Source organism: Acipenser ruthenus, chromosome 43 (assembly GCF_902713425.1).
Source record: "Acipenser ruthenus chromosome 43, fAciRut3.2 maternal haplotype, whole genome shotgun sequence".
Taxonomy (NCBI): Eukaryota; Metazoa; Chordata; class Actinopteri; order Acipenseriformes; family Acipenseridae; genus Acipenser; species Acipenser ruthenus.
In genome coordinates, this window is record NC_081231.1 from 3,187,249 (window position 1) to 3,209,256 (window position 22,008).

Sequence of the window (22,008 nt, forward strand, 5' to 3'; positions counted from 1 at the left end):
GTAATAATTTAAATATGTTGTTCTGACAAGTGCAAAAGTTTGCTCCACTGTTAATTCTGCATCGAATTCAAATCTAACCCCATGAATCTGACTTTATTCCAAAACATAATGTTCTGGATCCTGGTATTCACCCTGTACATAGAACAGGAAGATCAGGATTAACTGCAGCCATATCCATTTTTACAGGAATCATTTTTTGATATTCTGATATTGATGTGATACAACCATCTAAAATGTCTTCATATCAGATGGCTTGTGGCAGCTAGTTTGTATGAGATGAAAATGACACATTAAAATTAACCATCTAGTGGAGGTGGTCTTGCGTGTGTACAGTATGTATGTCTGTATTAATCTGGAGAACCGCTTATCAAATTGTGATTAAACAATCCACTGCTAATTCTTTTACAAATTAAGATTTAGAATTAAGATATTCTGAGTCTAGACCAGACTTAATAATGGAAGTATTAGATTGGGTTATCAATCGTAAACGACTAGGGATTGATGTATGCTTTATATTGGTTCCGTCTCATATTGGAATAGTGGGAGATTAAAGTGTTGACAAAGAATCCATTAAACAGTTGTAAGATTGATTTCTATATTGCATTGAGTATAAAAGAATTGAAAGCATGACCAGAGAGGAAATGTTTAAAAAGTGGCCAGAAGAATGGGACGGAGAAACACAAGGAAGACAGCACACTAACAAGAGTAAGAATGGACATGGCTTGTGTGTGTTTTGTCTTATTAATGACACCTTCAGATATTTTAATTGATTATATAAAAAAAATACTCTTTGCAAATGTAAATAGAGCTGAAATAAGCTGGTGGCATAAGTAAGCTTTTATCCAGATGAAGCAGATGCCATGAAGTCTCGTATGAAGAAACAGAACAATAAGGCAGGTGAATCAGACACACTATGTAGTTTCAGAGCTTTACCAGCAGGGGTCGCCCCCGATTAGACCGATCGAGAGCGCGCTTTGGTGGCAAGCCAGGCTCATGGTGATGATGTCAGTTTCCCGTGCCTTGCCATTCAGCTCCTTGATTCCAGTTTCTGTTGCTGTTCGAGCATTACTCCGAAAGTGTGGCTCGTCTGTGCGCTTCGGCTCGCCATGTCCGAGGATGACGAAGTGGATTTAAACTACCCTGACAGTGTGAATGCCCACAGTAATGGCGCGTACATCCCCCCCTCGGGTGTGTGCTGGATTTCAGTCCTGTCCTGTCTGCTGCTGGCGTGCTCCTAGGGAGCCTGTACGTGTGGAGGAGCGATTTACCAAGGTAACAAATCCCTTCGAAAAGTTCCCATTTAGATTTATTTAAAACACCCTTTTAGAAAAATGTTGTCCAACACGCAGGGCATTTAACGGGTCTTGTAGCATTTCAAAACTTTTTTTGAATCTATTTTTAAAATAGGTGGATATACTTACTTAAGTTAAATTGGTGATTGTTTTTCGTGTTGGATTATGGACTCTAGTTCGGTCAGAAACGACCTTCACATATTTTTCACGTTGAATGTAAACAGTTGCTGTTTTCGAGTGTATATATAACACGGGGTTAATATTATGACCTGTGCAATGACAAGACACGAGTATTTTACCCTGCGCTTTGCTTTTTCATAGATACTGTTAATAGCAAGTAAGTAAACAGCTTCGCTTGAGTCGGTAGCAGCGCTGCTTAGCTTAGTCAATCCCGTGTGCCTTTCTGGTGATGAGGATGTCGCTACGGTAATGCGCGAAGCTGATTTTGTTGTTGGAGAGGAAGTAAAGAAATAGTTTGAATAGTAACGTGTAGCGTTTATGTGTGATATACGCAAGTGACACTACAGTCTTGAGCAGGTGTTTTCCCACTGTGCTGGTATGGAATTCAGGTTTTGAACTCGGCATGTTGGTTCAATAAGAAAGTTTACAAACGAGAGGAGGTCATTCGGTCCATCTTGCTCGTTTGGTTGTTAGCAGTTTATTGATCCCAGAATCTCATCAAGCAGCTTCTTGAAGGATCCCAGGGTGTCAGCTTCAACAACATTACTGGGGAGTTGGTTCCAGACCCTCACAATTCTCTGTGCAAAAAAGTGCCTCCTATTTTCTGTTCTGAATGCCCCTTTATCTAATCTCCATTTATGACCCCTGGTCCTTGTCTATACCTTTTAGGATTTTGAATGCTTGAATCAGATCTCTGCGTAGTCTTCTTTGTTCAAGATTAAATAGATTCAATTCTTTTAGCCTGTCTGCATACGACATGCCTTTTAAACCCAGGATAATTCTGGTTGCTCTTCTTTGCACTCTTTTTAGAGCAGCAATAACCTTTTTGTAACGAGGTGACCAGAACTGAACACAATATTCTAGGTGAGGTCTTACTAATGCATTGTAAAGTTTTAACATTACTTCCCTTGATTTAAATTCAACACTTTTCACAATATATCCTAGCATCTTGTTGGCCTTTTTTATAGCTTCCCCACATTGTCTAGATGAAGACATTTCTGAGTCAACATAAACTCCTAGGTCTTTTTCATAGTTCCCTTCTTCAATTTCAGTATCTCCCATATGATATTTATAATGCACAGACTGGATGCTGGTTATAATGGGTCAAAAAAAAAAAAAAAAAATACAAATTACTCCTTTACTGAAAAGTCAAGAGACGTCGCGCTTAGGTACTGCCATTTACATTATTAATATTATCACTTATTGTGCCATACAGTGGTAATTTATAACACAATGTTATCACATTTGCTAATTCTGTTTAACTTGCATCGGTGTTGAGTACATGCAGTAATTTATAAATAATAGTCAGTAATGCCATTATATTGACTAACAATCTGGAACAGTTTCAAAGCTGTATTTTATAATAAAAAAAATTAAAATAAAATAGAGTTAATGTGTTACTAGGCCTCACAATTACACATTTCAAGTCAGGTTTGTCTGACTAGAATTTACTTTATGTACACAATTTTTTTCCACAATTGAACATGACCTTGGAATCATGTTTTACAGAAACATGCGTCATTAAATATTGTCAGGAAACATCATTGCGAACCTTTTTCAAGCAGCCTGTGATCATTCCTGCTGCAGCTCCAAACGTGCAGGAAAGCCTTACTGCCCTGAAACTGTGCCAAAGAGGCAAGCACAGGAACAGTCATGTGGACAAGGGAGTGGATCCTAAATCATAAGCTCATTTAAATGAGCTACACCTCTTATCACAATGTTGTTGGTGTGGTTCCAGACACTTGAGGAGCTGCTGAGGCTTGTAGAAGTGAATAACCTGCAATGACACGACAATGCGTTGGCGTACAGAGCAATACAACCATTGACTGTAGCAGGATTCCAGTCATCTTCTGTAGAAGTCCCGCATAAAAGATTAATTCTCAAACTGAACGCGGTAGGGATTCAAGGAGATGCATTCACATGGATTAGGGAGTGGTTAACATGTAGAAAACAGAAAGTACTGATTAGAGGAGAAACCTCAAAATGGAGTGAGGTAACCAGTGGTGTACCACAGGGATCAATATTAGGTCCTCTGCTATTGCTTATCTACATTAATGATTTAGATTCTGGTATAGTAAGCAAACTTGTTAAATTTGCAGACGACACAAAAATAGGAGGAGTGGCAAACACTGTTGCAGCAGCAAAGTTCATTCAAAATGATCTGGACAGCATTCAGAACTGGGCAGACACATGGCAAATGAAATTTAATAGAGAAAAGTGTAAGGTACTGCACACAGGCAATAAAAATGTGCATTATAAATATCATATGGGAGATACTGAAATTGAAGAAGGAATCTATGAAAAAGACCTAGGAGTTTATGTTGACTCAGAAATGTCTTCATCTAGACAATGTGGGGAATCTATAAAATAGGCCAACAAGATGCTCGGATATATTGTGAGAAGTGATCTGATTCAAGCATTAAGAATTCTAAAAGGTATTGACAATGTCGACTCAAGGGACTTTTTCAACCTGAAAAAAGAAACAAGGACCAGGGGTCACAAATGGAGATTAGATAAAGGGGCATTCAGAACAGAAAATAGGAGGCACTTTTTTTACACAGAGAATTGTGAGGGTCTGGAACCAACTCCCCAGTAATGTTGTTGAAGCTGACACCCTGGGATCCTTCAAGAAGCTGCTTGATGAGATTCTGGGATCAATAAGCTACTAACAACCAAAACGAGCAAGATGGGCTGAATGGCCTCCTCTCGTTTGTAAACTTTATGTTCTTATCTTGTATAGACACATGATTGATGACTCGTGCTCACTCCTGACAGGCTAAACCAGAGCTTCCCAACCCTGGTTTTTATTCCAACTGAGCTCTCAATAACTTAACTGAACCCTCATTGAACTAATAATTTATTTAATTCGACCTTTTTACTTGTTTTCAGCGCTTTAAGGGTGTAATTAAGCAAATTATGTTCAATTAAGGGTCTAGTTCAGTAATTGAGTGCTCAGTTGGAATGAAAACCATAGACACAGGGTGTCCCCAGGACCAGGGTTGGGAAGCTCTGGGCTAAACCCTGGAAGCACGGCAACATCCAGCATACACAACAAAACATTGTCCATTTGTATGTTCGGCTTAAGAATTTGCAAGTAGCAGACAGTCCCCTTGTATTACTGTGAAGTACTGTTAGTCATGTAGGCGGAGGAGAATTTAGCAAATCTACAAGGTAAATATATCAGCAATTGAAATGAATTAAAAAGTGGGAATTGTACAGGTAAGAGAAGAGTAGAATCAGGGGCTTCTGAGTGGCGCAGGATGTGTGGAGTGCAGGATGCGCCCTATAACCTGGAGGTCACCAGTTCGAGTCCAGGCTATTCTACTGCTGACTGTGGACGGGAGCTCCCAGGGGGCAGCGCACGATTGTCTGAGCGCCACCCTGGGGGGGAGGGTTTAGGTCGGCCAGGGTGTCCTCGGCTCACCGCTCATCAGCGACCCGTGTAGACTGGCCGGGCGCCTGCGGGCTTGCCTGTAAGCTGCCCAGAGCTGCGTTGTCCTCTGATGCTGTAGCTCTGGCTTGGCTGCATGGTGGGCCTGCAGAGTGAAAAGAGGCGGTCGGCTGATGGCACACGTTTTGGAGGACAGCGTGTGTTTGTCTTCGCCGCTCTCGAGTCAGCGCAGGGATGGTAGTGGTGAGCTGAGCCTAAAAAATACAATTGGATATTCCAAATTTGGAGAAAAACTGGGTAAAATCAATTGGTGACTACAACATTTAAAAAAAAAAACTAAATAAATAAAAGAGAAGAGCAGAATCCAGTGACGCTGGAAGAGAACAGCGAGTTGGAATAAGCTGGTGGGGAGGTGTGTTGATGATCACTGTTTCCTCCTCGTCTCTCCTCTCCTCACTCCCTCTCTCCTCTCCATTCTCTCTCGCTCTCTCAGGGATCACCCTGCTGTGATTAAGAGGAGGTTCACCAGTGTTCTCATCGTCTCCACACTCTCGCCTCTCTTCGTCTGGGCATGGAAGGAGTTCACAGGCATCCGAGTGAGTGTCGCCTTCACAGAAACAAATGAAACCTGCTCAGACTCCAGGGCAAGAACTCGGAACACTTTCACTGTAATGAATTCAAACATGAGTGATGTGTGTCCTGCCACCACACTGTGGATACACGTCCTGTGCATTAGGGACTTGCTTTTATTCTCTCGGGTGATTCATACAGTGGTAATGCAGAGCATGTTTGAATTGAGCTCCATTGCTTTGGCATATGTTGATTTGCACACAAGCACTTTGCCTTCACGCTTCTCATACTAAATCTGAACTAGAATACAGTGAAGAATGCAAAGTGATCGATGCGTAGCAATGCAATTCACTTTAATGTGTGTGCCTTTCATAGAGGAACATGAGAGACCTACAGAGTGATGGTAATGCGTTATTTTGTGTAAGTCAGTCCAGTCAGTCTCTCCTGTCAGTCCAGTGTAATGCATGTCTCTCTCTCCAGTCCAGTGAGTCTCTCCTGTCAGTCCAGTGCAACGTGCGTCTTTCTTTCCAGTCCAGTCAGTCTCTCCTGTCGGTCCAGTGTTATGCATGTCTCTCTCTCCAGTCTAGTCAGTCTGTCCTCTGTCCAGTGTAATGCGTGTCTCTCTCTCCAGTCCAGTCAGCCCTGTGTAATGCATGTCTCTCTCCTGTCAGTCCAGTGCAACGTGAGTCTTTCTTTCCAGTCCAGTCAGTCTCTCCTGTCGGTCCAGTGTTATGCATGTCTCTCTCTCCAGTCTAGTCAGTCTGTCCTCTGTCCAGTGTAATGCGTCTCTCTCTCTCCAGTCCAGTCAGCCCTGTGTAATGCATGTCTCTCTCCTGTCAGTCCAGTGTAACATGTGTCTCTCTCTCTCCAGTCCAGTCAGTCGCTGCTAGCTCTCATGGGTATCCGTGTGGAGGGCCTCTTCGCCGCAGCCACCCTGCCCCTCCTCCTCACCATGGTAAGATTTGGATTTCTTTATTTTACACCCTTCCCTTTGTCCTGGGAGTCAGGGTAGCAGCCGTATTGTAGCCACATGACCGATAGAGGGTTTGACATTGTGGCTTCACATTCGCTCGTGATTTTCCATGTTCAGTTGCTGCTTGCTCATATCTCACACCTCATATCTCAGAAACCATTTATATTTGAAATCCATCGCCCCCCCCCCCCCACACATTCAGTAGCAGGCTGGACAATCACATTGAAGCAGATAACAAAACAATTCCATACGTCTTACCAGTCTTGCACTTCCATCAGCACAGAGATCTCAGAGGAGCAGTTTTGAAAAAAGCATGATGTCTGTTACTTAAGGTTAAAGGATGTCTCATTTTTATCACATGGGACATATTGTACTTGCACTTCCTGGGTGAGTTCACCTCAGTCTTCAGGGTCATTTTAATGGCTGAAGCATGTCAGTCAGTAGTGGAAGCAGCTGATTGGGTATTGGCAGGAAAGAAACCATTGAAGGGGTGGGGACAATTTCACCCTCCATGTGACCCAGGAAGTGCAAACAGATTTCTTTGCCAAGTGTAGCACCTGAATTATGTTTTAAAATAACATCTGAGACTTCTGTATGAAAAGTATACAACCTGTAAGAGAATTGTGTCTACAGTGACTTTAAGCTCTATAATACCAATTCAGCTTATGAATATGTTAATATGAGACATTCATAAGATAACTATTATGTGGCTCCCAAGGAAATCTGTTTTTTTTAGTTTAAATATTTTTTTTAATATGTGCACTGATGTTGTGGATTGGTATTTAGTGGTCAGTTAAGGCTAGTGTGTGTGATTCAGTGCTGCAGTTTCTTTATTTGTTCTTTATTTCCCTCACTTGACTCCCCCCTTTTGCAGGTGCTGTTTTTGGGGCCACTAATCCAGCTCGGCATGGACTGCTCCTGGGACTTCATCGATGGGCTCAAGGTCGGGTTTGGTGAGTAACTGAGAGAGAAGCAACAGCCTGTGATGTCACACCTGTGTGTGTGTGTGTGTTTGTGTATTAGAGGCTTGTGCTTGTGTTAGAGGCTTGTGTGTGTGTGTGTGTGTGTGTTAGAGGCTTGTGTGTGTGTTAGAGGCTTGTGTGTGTGTGTGTGTGTGTGTGTGTGTGTTAGAGGCTTGTGTTTGTGTGTGAGGCTTGTGTTAGAGGCTTGTGTTTGTGTGTGAGGCTTGTGTTAGAGGCGTGCGTGTGTGCTTGTGTTAGAGGCTTGTGCTTGTGTTAGAGGCTTGTGTGTGTTGGAGGCTTGTGTTTGTGTGTTAGAGGCTTGTGTGTGTGTGTTAGAGGCTTGTGTTTGTGTGTTAGAGGCTTGTGCTTGTGTGTGTGTGTGTTAGAGGCTTGTGTTTGCTCTAATGCAGTCAGCTGCAAACCTGGGTGTGTGTGTTAAGGGTGTTACAATGCATTACTGTCATGATATGTATCACGATAGGCAGGTTGCAATATGCATCGCGGTACCTGCAATGGTCCTGATGGGCTACTTGTATGATGCAGAATAAGATCAAATGATCATTTAACAATAGATTTTTTTATTAAGACTCAAATTAAGAGATCGGGAGAGTTTTCATTCCTACTATAAAAAACACTTCTTTCAAGAACCACATGGTGAACTCCGAGCTACAAATCTGTCTTCCCATATGATGTATCGTGTAAAGAAAGCATCCCGATTCAAGATGAATCATTACACCCCTAGTTAGTGTGTGTGCTTCATCCATGACTGCAAACCTCCCAAAAAATTATAGATTCCAAGGAAGAGCTATTGCCTACATTTTGACCTCACCTTAACTGTTGACCCCTTGACCCTATCAAGCTGAAAACGTATATTAGTGATTTCTTTGCTTAGAACAACCCTGAGCAGTTTGGTGTAAATGAAGGTTATTTTTTGGGTGATTTGTCATGGAATGATCGTGTGTGTGTGTGTGTGTGTGTGTGTGTGTGTGTGTGTGTGTGTCTCTGCTTTCTCTCTTTCACGCGCGTGCTCTCTCTCTCTCTCTCTCTGTCTCTCTCTGTCTCTCTCTGTCTCTGTCTCTGTCTCTCTCTCTCTCTCTGTCTCTGTCTCTGTCTCTGTCTCTGTCTCTCTGTCTCTGTCTCTGTCTCTGCTCTCTCTCAAATTCAAACTGGCATCATTAGCATGACAGGAGTGATCCAGCATTTCAACACGTTACATAAAATAATGTATAATGTTAATAACACACAATATCAACACCCCCCTCTCCTTCCTCCTTAACAGAATGTAAACAATATAACCCCCGTCCCCCATCTAATTTAACAATAAACAGTGCAGTTCTATTGAGTGTCAGGCAGGTGTGGAAACTGGGTCAACTAACTCGAGAGTTTAGGGAGATATGTGTCCCTTATTTGGCAGTATTTGGAGCAGGACAGCAGGAAGTGCGCCTCTGTTTCGACTACTCTCCTAGCTCACAGTGACTGCACAGCCTGTTCTGTCTGGCCAGCCAGCTCTTTTTACTGGGTCTGTACTTCGTTAGGGTTTGTCTTTGTCTGGGATCTTTTATCCTGACAGGATACAGTGCCTGGGTAAAGTCCCTGTTCAGGGCCCCATAGCATTCCACTTTGTTAATTCATTTTGTTTCATTATGCCAGTGCTCAATGTATGTCATTTTATTATTGAGAACAATTTGTTTAAATGTTATTGTAGTAATTTTGTCTTGGCACTGTTGTCAAGCTGGTGTTTCTTTGCTAGTTGTCTCAGGGGGTCCCTCTCTGAGCAGAGCTGGGGTCTCTGGGGTGCTTTGTGCTGGTAGGAGTGTGGTTCAGCCTGGCTCAGATGGACCCAGAATTTGGCTGCTCTTTTTTCAATGGGTAGCGACATAGTTCAGCTCTACACGCATGGTTGGGGGAGTTTCTATGTATATGTAAAATGTTTTTTACAACTTTCTAAATGGAAAGTTTCAATTTGACTCTTATCCCATGTTTTGTAATTACATTTTGAAAGTGGACCCCCTATTTCGCTGCCATAAAGGATTGGTTGGATAACACTATCAAAGATTTTTAGCCAGATCTTTATTGGGGGGATTATATTTGTAAAGTGTTTTCTTTATGGCATGTAGGCTCTGTGTGCTTTTCCCCTCAATGCATTTATGGCCATATTGAAGCTCCCTGACGTGCTGATGGTCAGACCCAGGTAAACATAGCTAGTGGTGTGTTCCAGATTGGTGGTTCCTGTTTCTCTGTGATCTGGATTTTTTCTGGAAGACCATAACTCTGGTTTTGTCCACATTTACTGTCAGTGCCCAGGTTTTACAGTACTGCTCTAGCAGTGACAGGCTCTGCTGCAGACCCTGCTCTGGGTGACAGCAGGACCAGATCATCTGCGTAGAGCAGGAATTTAATTTGTGTGTCATGGAGTGAGGCCAGGGACTGCAGACTGCTCCACCACTGTTGCCAGCTCGTTGATATAGATGTTGAACAGTGCTGGACTCAGATTGCAGCCCTGTCTCACTCCACGCCCCTGTGTGAAGAATTCTGTTTTGTTAACAATTTTAACACTGCATTTATTTTCTGAGTACATCGATTTTATGGTGTCATAGACTTTACCCCCTACACCACTTTGAAGAAGTTTATTAAATAGTCCTTCGTGCCAAATTGAATCAAATGCCTTTTTTAAAATCTATAAAGCAGGCAAATATTTTTCCTTTATTTTTTTGATGGACGTGTTCATTTATTAGGGTGTGTCGTGTGAATATGGTCAGAAGTGTGGTGGTTTGGTAGAAATCCAATCTGACTCTTACTCAAGAAACTGTTCGGTAAGGAAGGCCAGTATCCGGGCGTTAATGATGCTGCAGACCACCTTCCCCAGGTTACTGGGCAGCAGTGTGGAGTAGTGGTTAGGGCTCTGGACTCTTGACCGGAGGGTTGTGGGTTCAATCCCCAGTGGGGGACACTGCTGTTGTACCCTTGAGCAAGGTACTTTACCTAGATTGCTCCAGTAAAAACCCAACTGTATAAATGGGTAATTGTATGTAAAAATAATGTGATATCTGTATAATGTGAAATAATGTATAATGTGATATGTTGTAACAATTGTAAGTCGCCCTGGATAAGGGCGTCTGCTAAGAAATAAATAATAATAATAATAATAATACTGCTCACACAGATTCCTCGGTAGTTACTGGGGTCGAATTTGTCTCCACTTTTATATATGGGGGTAATGAGGCCTTGATTCCCGATCCCAGGAACACACCCAGCTCTCAGGACTAGGTTGAAGAGTTTGAGGAGGGCTTTTTGCAGCTTAGGGCTGCTGTGTTTGAGCATCTCAGTGCTGATGCTGTCGGGCCCGCAGGCTCTCCTGGGCTTGAGGATCTGCAGTTTCTTTGTGAGCTCTAGCAGAGTGATCGGGGTGTCCAGTGGGTTTTGGTTATCTTTGAGTGTTTCTAATTATTTTAATTGTTTATGTGTTGAGGTCTGATTTGAATTTAGTTTGTTGTTTTCTATTTTTTGGTAGCGTTCTTCAAAATAGTTTTTCCAAATATTGCCATTTTAGATTGTCAATTTTTTTCTGTTATTTGAGGTGTTTAATTGTTTCCACAATTCCCAAAATGAGTTTTGGTGAACTGCTTCTTCAATCTGGTTCAGTTTTTGGACACGTACTTTTCCTTTTTCTTATTGAGGAGGTGTTTGTACTGCTTTAGGGCCTGGTGGTAGCTGAGATCCTCATGACTGGGCTCCCTGTGTTTCTGCCTAGAGTGCTTTCTAGCTGCACATTTGCACATTTGCTGTCAAACCATTTTTATTTGGGTTTTTTTCTCTCCATGTTTATTGTTTTTAGTTTTTTATTTTATTGCCAAATTTTCAAATACGTTTCAATTTTGTCCAGCCAGAATGATTCCTTCTTTATTGTACTGGTATTGTGTGTACTCAAAGCTGTTTGTGTTTTATTTGCCCTTTTTATTTCGCCTTTTGTTTTCATTATTATTTTGAGCACCTGCGAGTGCGCCAGCATCAACCTGACTGTATACCTGTGTTGGTAACCCTGTGCTCCTGATTATCGTTGCCGGTATTCAGGCCACGGACAATAGCGCCCTCTGCAGGCCAAAATAAAGCAGTGCTCCGGAGTGGCATTTGAACGACAGTTCTGTCTCCTGTGTGCCAGTGATTTGCCCACCACCCTTCCACAGTTATGTATAGACATGCAAACACACATACATTATATACATACACACACACCCATATCTGTCTCTCTGTCTCTCCCTGTGCTCACTCTCCCTTCTCTCTCTCTCTCTCTCTCTCTCTCTCAGACCCGCGGTTCTGGCTGCTCTGCCTGTCTGATATGCGCTGGCTGCGGAACCAGGTGGTGGCTCCTCTGACGGAGGAGCTGGTGTTCCGTGCCTGCATGCTGCCCATGCTGGCTCCCTGCGCTGGGCTGAGCCGGGCCATCTTCACCTGCCCACTCTTCTTCGGAGTCGGTGAGTGCCCCGCTGAGCCACTGTGCACAAAGAAAGAGAGAAACAAACTATAGCCTCTTTCTTTGCTGCAGTGCTTTGGTCGGGTTTTATAAAATTCATATGATTGATGCTGTTTGAATATCATGTTGAATAAGGTGTAGTGAGAGTGGAGTCGACGTGCTCAAAGTAATATTGATGGTGTGTTTTTTGTATATTTTTTGCAATAACTCAGTTAGTTAGTCAAAGAAAGACTGTTTGTTTGAAATTGAATTTAATAAGCCTCTTGTCATGTGCCTACATACACCAGCATTGTGTGTGTTATAGTTATAGATGAGACCTGAGACTATATCAGCACTGGATAAGAGAGAGAAACTATTATCAGCATTGGCTAGACAGTGAAACTTTGACTACTATCAGAATTGTCTGCTCAAATTGCGCACAGTGATTTCTGTTATAAGTGACACCCTACACACATGTATTAGTGCTACAGAACACCCTGCAGTGTTTATAAGAGCATCACGTTCCCTTTGCTGTGTCCCGTGTTGTCCGTGTAGCAACACTATATTTTCAAACATATTGCCTTGAAATGTTTTAACCACACATCATTAGTTATAAATCAGCTGGGCAATACATTCCTCAACTTTTACTCTGGAGCAACCACCAGGAGAAAAAATGTCTCTGTAGTGAAAAAGGAAAAAAGATCACACTCCTTCCTCCTGCAACAGTGCTGGTTTTCTGTTCCCACGACACGCCACTCAATTCCATCACCAGCATTGTGCAGGAGGGATCGTGAAGTGGATACACTGCGATGGCTAGAAGAAAATATCTTTCTCCTGGCAAAGATCCTGAGAAAAAAAGGAATTCCCTTGTTTATTTACCTATGATTAGGGGGCTACCTAATTCGTTATTTTGCGGAAATTAGGAAATTGAGGGGTCACCGTGAAATTCACCTCTTTGGGGGCCAATGCATACTGGACTAGTACAAAGAGGGGAAAAAAACCTACTTTTAAATGAACTACTGCACACTACACGCGATCGCAAACTACGTATCTTAATTCTGTAGATAAGCTTTTTTTTATTCCTTCGCCGTCCTCTGCATTGCACAAAAAAAAATAACGTACCTTAGACAATTAACATTAAAAAAAGACGCCAAAGTGCTTAACTTTCTTGTTTACTGTTCACATGACAACGATGTTTTATTCAGTCTGTACTGGCTTTTCTGTGACCTGTACAGGAGGTGTGGCGTTGTTATTTAGATTTAGGTTGCTAAAATCTACTAGTTTTCAGCATTGGAGGTAAAATACCAAAAATGGACGACAAAGCAAAAAAAAAAGCAAAGAATTTCGGCTGAGGATCGTGTCAAGAAATTTCCTAAAGAAACTTTACATGCAGATGGAGGTAAATTGTTTTGCAGATCTGATGTGACTGCAGAAAGTACGATCGATCGTCATTTAGCTTCGGAATCACACATCAGACTAAAGGCTTCTACAGAGGTGTGGCAAAGTGGTTTGCAGTGCACAGGTGTAGAGGTGATGCAGTGCTCAGCAATAACAAACACAACACCGTTCACAGTGAAAAGCAGCTCTTCATGTGTGCTGGGTTGCTTGTTTAGAAACCTTAAATAATAATACCTGGCTCTACACAACAATGTGTATCGCGCAGGTAAACCACAGGGTTCAGTCCCGAAATAATACTAATAATGACACACACCTCATACACACACGACCACAGATATTTAGCTGTCTAGAATAACAAATAACAACAGTTAGACAGGTAAGACAACACTAAACACTCACTGTACTCTCTTCGTTTGTAAGTCTTTCCGTAACCATAACAAAGGAACAGATTGCTTTGCCACATCCCCTGATATACCCTCAGTCATGCCTAGGAATGAAACCATAGTAAATTTCCACGATATGAATAGTTGTGAGCCACTCTTTCACGATACACCGATTATCACGATAGTAGCGGTTATTTTTCAATTACTTTTTTAACTGGATAAAAAGTTATGTATTTTTTTTTCTCTGTGGGATATGGTCTACAACACAAGGAAGCTACAGACTTTAAAAAATAATGAAAAAAATTACTAACACACAGGTGGAAGAAAAATCATCTTAATGAAAGAGTCCTTTATATTACCATTATTAATAGTTATGAAAAATGATACCTTCATTTAAGTCAAAATGGGACTGCAAGCTTTTTTCCTCCTTATGCTTTATTTACACGTGTTATTTAAATGTACTTCGAAACAGTACATAATTACAAAATCTGAAGCATCTGTATTTCTTTCAATACATTTAAAGTACTTGCTTTACACACATATACTGCTAACTATTCTCAATTCTTTTTCAAATAGTCTGCAAAAAAATAAATTATTTTGTACTATACAGCCTGTAAGTATGGAATAGAGCAGTATGGGCATGATCATGATGAATATTGTCGTTATTATTTTTATTTATAATGTCTGAAAACACATTTCAATACCGTTCTCAACTTTACCAGAGGTAGCCTGTTCTTCTGGTGGCGTAATTGCCTGTAACGTGTACATTTTAATGAACGTATTGAAATGATATACTGATAGGGGGGTGGAACAGAGAACAGATAGGGAGGGCGCCACGCTGAAAAAAAAGAAAGAAAAGGATGTTATTAAAGTGACCTTGCTTGTTGACTGCTGATGTATTTTAACTCCTCCGGGTGGTACGTACGGAAGGGCAGGTTTGAAGGTGTTCCTGCTTTCGTTGTTGTGCTTTTGCCACATTCTGTGGATTGGATGTACATCCCATGGTATCTCCCCTCTATATATATATTTTTTGTAGTCAAAGCACTAGGGCTGTCAGTTAAGCCTCAAAATAGCAATCGATTAATTGGGCACACAAAATATAATCGTTTGAATGTCAATGATTGCACCACACATACTCAGTGCATTCCTCTCCCCGCGACGTTATTATTTCAGTGTCATTGCTGTTCAGTAAAAGCTTGAGCACAACAACTGAATGCGAACGGTAGTTACGCCTTTTTTTAAAATTCAGTGACAGCTGCAGCATCACGCATTGCATCTTGTTAGTACTATACCACCTAACCTTCACATCTGTGAAACACAATGCGGAAATCCCTGCCTAAAATAATAATAATTAATAATAATAATAATAATAATAAATAAAAATAATAATAAAAAATTGATTTACTTACCACAACATGCATACCCGTTAGCTGATCCTTACTCCAAAATTGGGTTTAACATCACTGATCGTTTATTTATTTATTTATTTATTTATTTATTTATTTATTTATTTATTTTTAACATTCTTGAATATTGTTAAATATTCATTATATAACAGTTCATTTTGAAACTCCGAAGCAGTGTAAACTATGTGCAGTCAGTTTTCTTCAATGTGCACAATTTATTTACAGGCTGTTTGCCAGGAATACAAGCCTGTCGTCCTGCTCTGGATACAAGGTGCCGCGCTTTTTTCTTCTGTTTGTTTATACAGTCAATACACAGAGGATCGAAAAATAAATTTTCGATTTAATCGTAGCAGCCCTAGTACACACTGATGATTTTACCCTTATTTGGAGAGAAAAGCATCTGTTCTTCCAGCCATGTTGAGGGAGTATGTGACTCGTTTTCTGCGATTATCGAATAATTTTGAAAAATGTTCACGATACGATTATCACGAATATTCATAATCGCGATATACATAGTCACGCTCCCTTTGGTAGCAAGTGCAATCATGTGTCCTCCAATCGACCTGACACATCGCCTAACGCAGTAAGGCAATGACTTTAGGTATTGTGACTCCGCCCCCTTCCTGGATGGCCAACTTCCAGCTGACCCTGGAATGAACTGCCAAACCATCCAGTCCGGGGCACTCTGTTCCTGTTATACCGCGCCCTCACCGGTCAGGAGGGAGATAATAAAACAAACGACAGCTTTCAGAAAACAAACTGGAAAGTCAGTGCAGACAAAAAGTATTCCTGTCGGTTGTTGTCAAGTGAAATCAGTACTACAGGTACGATCCAGCAAACACCCTGCAGTTAGAATTTTAGAACCGAATAGGCACGTTTTCTTTCTTTTGATTCGGTACTAATAAAATAAATTCCTGGATGGGACAAGCATGACAATGAATGTGCTGCATATACGGCCTTTTATTAAAGAATGCCAGATGCTGTTGGGTAACCGAGTTTTGGGACTGTTTCTAATCGATTTCCACATCTGTATAACTTGGCAAAGCTTTGCCTTACACTCCCAACCAATTCAGGGGATGCACAACGTGCAGTCTCAGTGTATGGGCAAGTCTTCACAACACAGACAGAATGTCGGCAGCAACTGCTGGGGGGGGGTTGCATGCTTGTATTTAACAAATGACAGCACTCCAGGAAGCAAGTACCACTATTTTTAGGCTTTTGTAGTGCTCGGAAATATTATCTACTTGGGTTTATTTAATGTTTCAACAGGTCCGCGAAATCCTGATTTTATTCCGTAACCTACCCACATAAATTCTCTGCGATTTAAGTAGATCCCTACCTATGATGTGTGGATAAAAAATTTGATAACTGTCAGGAATATGTTGAAAAAATGGCTACAATGTGGACGTGGTGGAATCCAGTTAAGGTAAAGCGAGGTGCTTGTTGGTACTGCAGGGGGTTCTGGAACACTAACTAATCACTAAACTGAAGAATGCACTCAGGAACAACTATTGAAAAACAAATCTTATACCATGTTCTAATGCACACAGGATAAGATGTACTGGAATTATAAACAAACCTTTACCAGTGATTCCATGACTTCAGTTCAATAAAAAAGCACATGTGTTTGACTGTCGATTCCAGCTCACTTCCACCATGTCATCGAACTGCTGCGATTCAGACAGGGGACTGTAGGGGGCATCGTCCTGTCCGCAGGTAAGAGAACGAGCTTCTCGGCATAGGGAAGCATCGTCCTGTCCGCAGGTAAGAGAACGAGCTCCTCAGCATAGGGGGCATCGTCCTCTCCGCAGGTAAGAGAACAAGCTCCTCAGCATAGGGGGCATCGTCCTGTCCGCAGGTAAGAGAACGAGCTCCTCCGCATAGGGGAGCATCGTCCTGTCCGCAGGTAAGAACGAGCTCCTCAGCATTGGGGGCATCGCCCTGTCCGCAGGTAAGAACGAGCTCCTCCGCATAGGGGGCATCGTCCTGTCCGCAGGTAAGAACGAGCTCCTCCGCATAGGGGGCATCGTCCTGTCCGCAGGTAAGAACGAGCTCCTCAGCATAGGGGGCATCGCCCTGTCCGCAGGTAAGAGAACGAGCTCCTCAGCATAGGGGGCATCGTCCTGTCCGCAGGTAAGAGAACAAGCTCCTCAGCATAGGGGGCATCGTCCTGTCCGCAGGTAAGAGAACGAGCGCCTCAGCATAGGGGGCATCGCCCTGTCCGCAGGTAAGAGAACGAGCTCCTCAGCATAGGGGGCATCGTCCTGTCCGCAGGTAAGAGAAAGAGCTCCTCAGCATAGGGGAGCATCGTCCTGTCCGCAGGTAAGAGAACGAGCTCCTCAGCATAGGGGGCATCGTCCTGTCCGCAGGTAAGAGAACGAGCTCCTCAGCAAAGGGGGCATCGTCCTGTCCGCAGGTAAGAGAACGAGCTCCTCAGCACAGGGGCATCGTCCTGTCCGCAGGTAAGAGAACGAGCTCCTCCGCATAGGGGAGCATCGTCCTGTCCGCAGGTAAGAGAACGAGCTCCGCAGCATAGGGGGCATCGCCCTGTCCGCAGGTAAGAGAACAAGCGCCTCAGCATAGGGGGCATCGTCCTGTCCGCAGGTAAGAGAACGAGCTCCTCAGCATAGGGGAGCATCGTCTTGTCCGCAGGTAAGAGAAAAAGCTCCTCAGCATAGGGGAGCATCGCCCTGTCCGCAGGTAAGAGAACGAGCTCCTCAGCAAGTGGCTCTTAACAGAGTTTCAATAGGAACTTCTACACTAATGTGCACTGGGCGCTAGGTTCAGATCACTGACCTCTCGCTGACAATCCATTTGTTTTCGAATGTTCCTAGTGTTCTAGATGCTACTGCTTCACCTGGTCTGCTTGGAATAGTAGTAGATTCTGTGCTGCTCAAGCAGATCCCTTTAGGAGGGCAATGGTGTGCTTGGAAGGGCCAGCCTTGGTGGGTCAAATAGCCTCTTCTTCTCATCCCTTCTGTTCTTGTGTGTTGGATTCAAACCCAGGCTGGAGAAGCTAGTGAACTCCTGGTTGTATTTGTGTGTGTGGTTTTTGGTTTAGATAGTGCAGTCAGTATAATCTCTATCGGATGGATTCCTATAGAGACACACATTGCAGATCAACAGCTGCACTAACCAACCCTTGTTCTCTGTTGTGTGTTTTCAGTGTTTCAGTTCTCGTACACGGCTGTGTTTGGGACATACACAGCTTTCATCTTCGTCCGGACAGGTCAGTGCACCCTGTCTCATTACTACTACTATTATGATTGTGATTATTATTAGTTTAGAAGGCACTAATCTGGAGTCCCTGAGTGTCAGGGCAGTGCAGCTTCCTGACTTTTCAAAGGCTCTGATCTTCTCTGGGGATTCCACAGGGAGCATCTGGTGCTCCTCTGGCTTAGGAAGGTAAAGCCGTCAGTCACCTCACCACGCTACAGCAGGCCCTAACGGCCAGGCACCCACTTTCAGTTCTCCTGAGCTGTTGTAGGGATTATTGTGGTGAGGGAACATAACTGCACACATTGGGTAGAAAATCGGGGAAAAAATAATTGAACACACTAAATTTATATAAACAAAAATAGGAGATCGTCATTGGAGAACTATGCCAGTAAGATGGGTGTGAACAGAAGGACATGAAAATAGTGCTGCTGCTGTAATACTGAAGTTGTTCACCAAAGCTGTGTTCGATAACCAGTTAATGATACATTAAAGTACTGTGTTGAATAAAACAAAAGTTGAGTTTCAGTAAGGTCTTTCTTTGGATCAGTGCTTGGCTTGAAAAATGCAATTTGTGGAAACTCACATTGGTTTTATAATGAAGAGAATGCATGGCTTTGAGGAGGATGTACATGTACCTGTGACCGGTAGACAGATTTTATTTTTGTCATACATATTATTATACAGTCATGGAGGATGGATGTTGTATACATCTCTGCTCAGAGGACACAAACAAGATGAATAGCGGATCCTGTAATAAATGTGTTTGTATCTCTGACTCTCAGGCCACCTGATGGGGCCGGTGCTGTGCCACTCGTTCTGTAACTACATGGGCTTCCCTGCCCTGAGCGCCGCGCTGGAGCACCCCCAGAGAGCCCCCATCATGACCTGCTACCTGCTGGGCGTGCTGCTCTTCCTGCTGCTGCTCTTCCCCATGACGGAGCCTGTGTTCTACGGGAGCGTGCCACTGTGCAGCCTCGCCAGGACAGCCCATGGGGGGGCCTCGCTGTGCTCTTGACACCTGCCACTGAACAATCCCCCCGCCTCCCCCAGGACAGCGCAGCAGCTTCCTCTGTTCAGCATGTATTCATGCCTGTGAGGGTTAGATATGCAGCACTGCTTCCCAGTGTGAGTCCCTAATGATTTTCCTCCACTCCTCACCTACGTCTCAGATCGCCAGTTTCATTTCTAGACGGTAGATGTTTTGTCTGACAACAGCAATGCAAGGATGGGAATTAGACTTCCACTGCAGCCCCATTCTTTGATTACGGATGTGAACCAAGGCTTCAGCAATTCAATCAACATTATCACTGCCCCCTTTCTTCTGTTGAAGATGTTTTGGCTGCTTGTATACTGTATTGGGGCAGCAGTTTGATTGTGGAGCTGCAGCTGGATTTGGTTTCTCACACTGTCCAGCTGCAAGAATTCAATTGCTTCTATTTTAAAATGGATGATAATATTTTAACAATTCTTTGCAGGATGCATCACTTTACACAATGAGAGTATATATAGTTAAATAACCTTTTTGTATTCAATGCTAGAGTGAATATTAATCTAGCAGTCTCTATCTGTCTGTCTATATACCACAAGTGTGCAGACATCATGTATTAAATACCTTTCATATTCCATGCAGTGAATATGAATCTATCTGTGTCTAGATGCACATCAAGCAAGTGGTAAGACCTGATTCTGTAGTTCAAAACTAACAGTGCATATCCCCAGACACTTAGATCTGCACATATATCTAGAGAACAGCGCAACCAATAGTAGGGGAACTTGCTTAGGGCATTTTTTAGCATTACTTTAAGTGGGCTTCTTTACAATACTGTGGTATTTTACAATAAACTCTGTACACCCTCTCCCCTTATTACCTACTGCTGGCTTGCACTGGGGATCTAAGCCATGTACTGCACAATCTCATGTGCACAATCCAAGTCATCTTAAACGATGCACACTGTGTGATAAAATGTATTACTTGCCATGAGGGCGTATTCACACGTACAGTAAATAAACATAACCAAATCTATCTCAACCTGCAGAAAGCCAAACCCTAATCTTTGAGTCAAAGTAAGAATAAGCATCACCTAGAACCTTTATAATGAAGTCTGTTACTTGGACAGCAACACTGTGTAGTGTTCAGACTGTATTACGTTCCCTTGACTCTCCACTGCTTCACCTTATCCTGTGACTCTCCACTGCTTCACCTTGTCCTGTGACTCTCCACTGCTTCACCTTATCCTGTGACTCTCCACTGCTTCACCTTATCCTGCGACTCTCCACTGCTTCACCTTATCCTGCGACTCTCCGCTGCTTCACCTTATCCTGCGACTCTCCCCTGCTTCACCTTATCCTGCGACTCTCCCCTGCTTCACCTTATCCTGCGACTCTCCCCTGCTTCACCTTATCCTGCGACTCTCCCACTGCTTCACCTTATCCTGTGACTCTCCCACTGCTTCACCTTATCCTGTGACTCTCCACTGCTTCACCTTATCCTGTGACTCTCCACTGCTTCACCTTATCCTGCGACTCTCCCCTGCTTCACCTTATCCTGCGACTCTCCCCTGCTTCACCTTATCCTGCGACTCTCCCACTGCTTCACCTTATCCTGTGACTCTCCCACTGCTTCACCTTATCCTGTGACTCTCCACTGCTTCACCTTATCCTGTGACTCTCCACTGCTTCACCTTATCCTGCGACTCTCCACTGCTTCACCTTATCCTGCGACTCTCCCCTGCTTCACCTTATCCTGCGACTCTCCCACTGCTTCACCTTATCCTGCGACTCTCCACTGCTTCACCTTATCCTGTGACTCTCCACTGCTCCTGAAATTCAATGACAAATGCTTCGACTAGAAGACTTATCAATGTCTTCAAATGTTGGATCTCTCATGGCATTATTTTATTTTATTTTCCATTCTTGCCAATGAGACAAACTAGAGACTCTGAGACACTAGCGCCATCTAGTGCACAACACCTAGTGTTTTTAGCAAAACAAAAAGATTGCTCACTCTGGCACTGGCTCTTCTATAAAAGGTTTGCCTCCGAGTCAAAGCAGCTTCACAGTATTTTATTGACCATTCTCTGAGACCTGAATGACCCACTACTCGCAGAGGGAGGGGAACCATTGGAAGAGCACAGAGAGACAGTGCTGACTGAGAACGGATTGCAGAACCGGTCTAGTGGAAGGAATACAATCCTCTTCAAGGGCCAGAGGCTGAATGGGCATTTTCAAACTCACCTATTTTCACACCATTGAATTTTGTATATCTAGAATACCGAGATGTTTATATATTGAGATCTATATTTTCTACTAAGAGTTATTTTGGTGACGAGAGTGTATTATTCAACAGAAATATTAATAAAGAATACAACTGCATGCTTTATTAACTGTTTAAAACAGATTTTATGACAATCTTACTGGATGTAAAGACATTTTCATGAAAAAATTGGAATTTGGATAATAAATTATGTAATTTTTACGAATATAAATGTTGATTTGTGCTTACTATAAGTGTGTGTTTGCTTTAAGCTAAATTTGAGGTTTAGGTGTTTACCTGTATGTGTGTGTGATTAATTGTATTTGTTTGAAGTCTGTCTAACACTGGGTTTTTAGTTAATGAAATAATTCTATAAATCTTTCCTGTCATAGACTTTCATCTGCCAGGTGTTGAAATGTAAGTTTTGCATGTTCTAGGAAATGTATCACTTGTTTCAATTGGAACGACGAATCTGTGTGCAATCAACATCCTCAACCAGGCGCTCAGTGTGAATAATCAGATACCAGGCTG

At 42.7% G+C, this 22,008-nt stretch overlaps 1 protein-coding gene across 1 annotated transcript; it reads left to right on the forward strand.

Annotated features, from left to right (window-relative positions):
- Positions 1–926: 926 nt before the first annotated feature.
- LOC117398689 (CAAX prenyl protease 2) lies at positions 927–21,709 on the forward strand. The gene is given in 9 exon segments (XM_059012038.1): positions 927–1,230; positions 1,233–1,272; positions 5,357–5,459; positions 6,305–6,388; positions 7,281–7,359; positions 11,673–11,840; positions 16,650–16,721; positions 18,172–18,234; positions 19,007–21,709. Coding segments are annotated over 9 exon segments (966 nt in total). The 5' UTR covers positions 927–1,106; the 3' UTR covers positions 19,240–21,709.
- Positions 21,710–22,008: the final 299 nt, after the last annotated feature.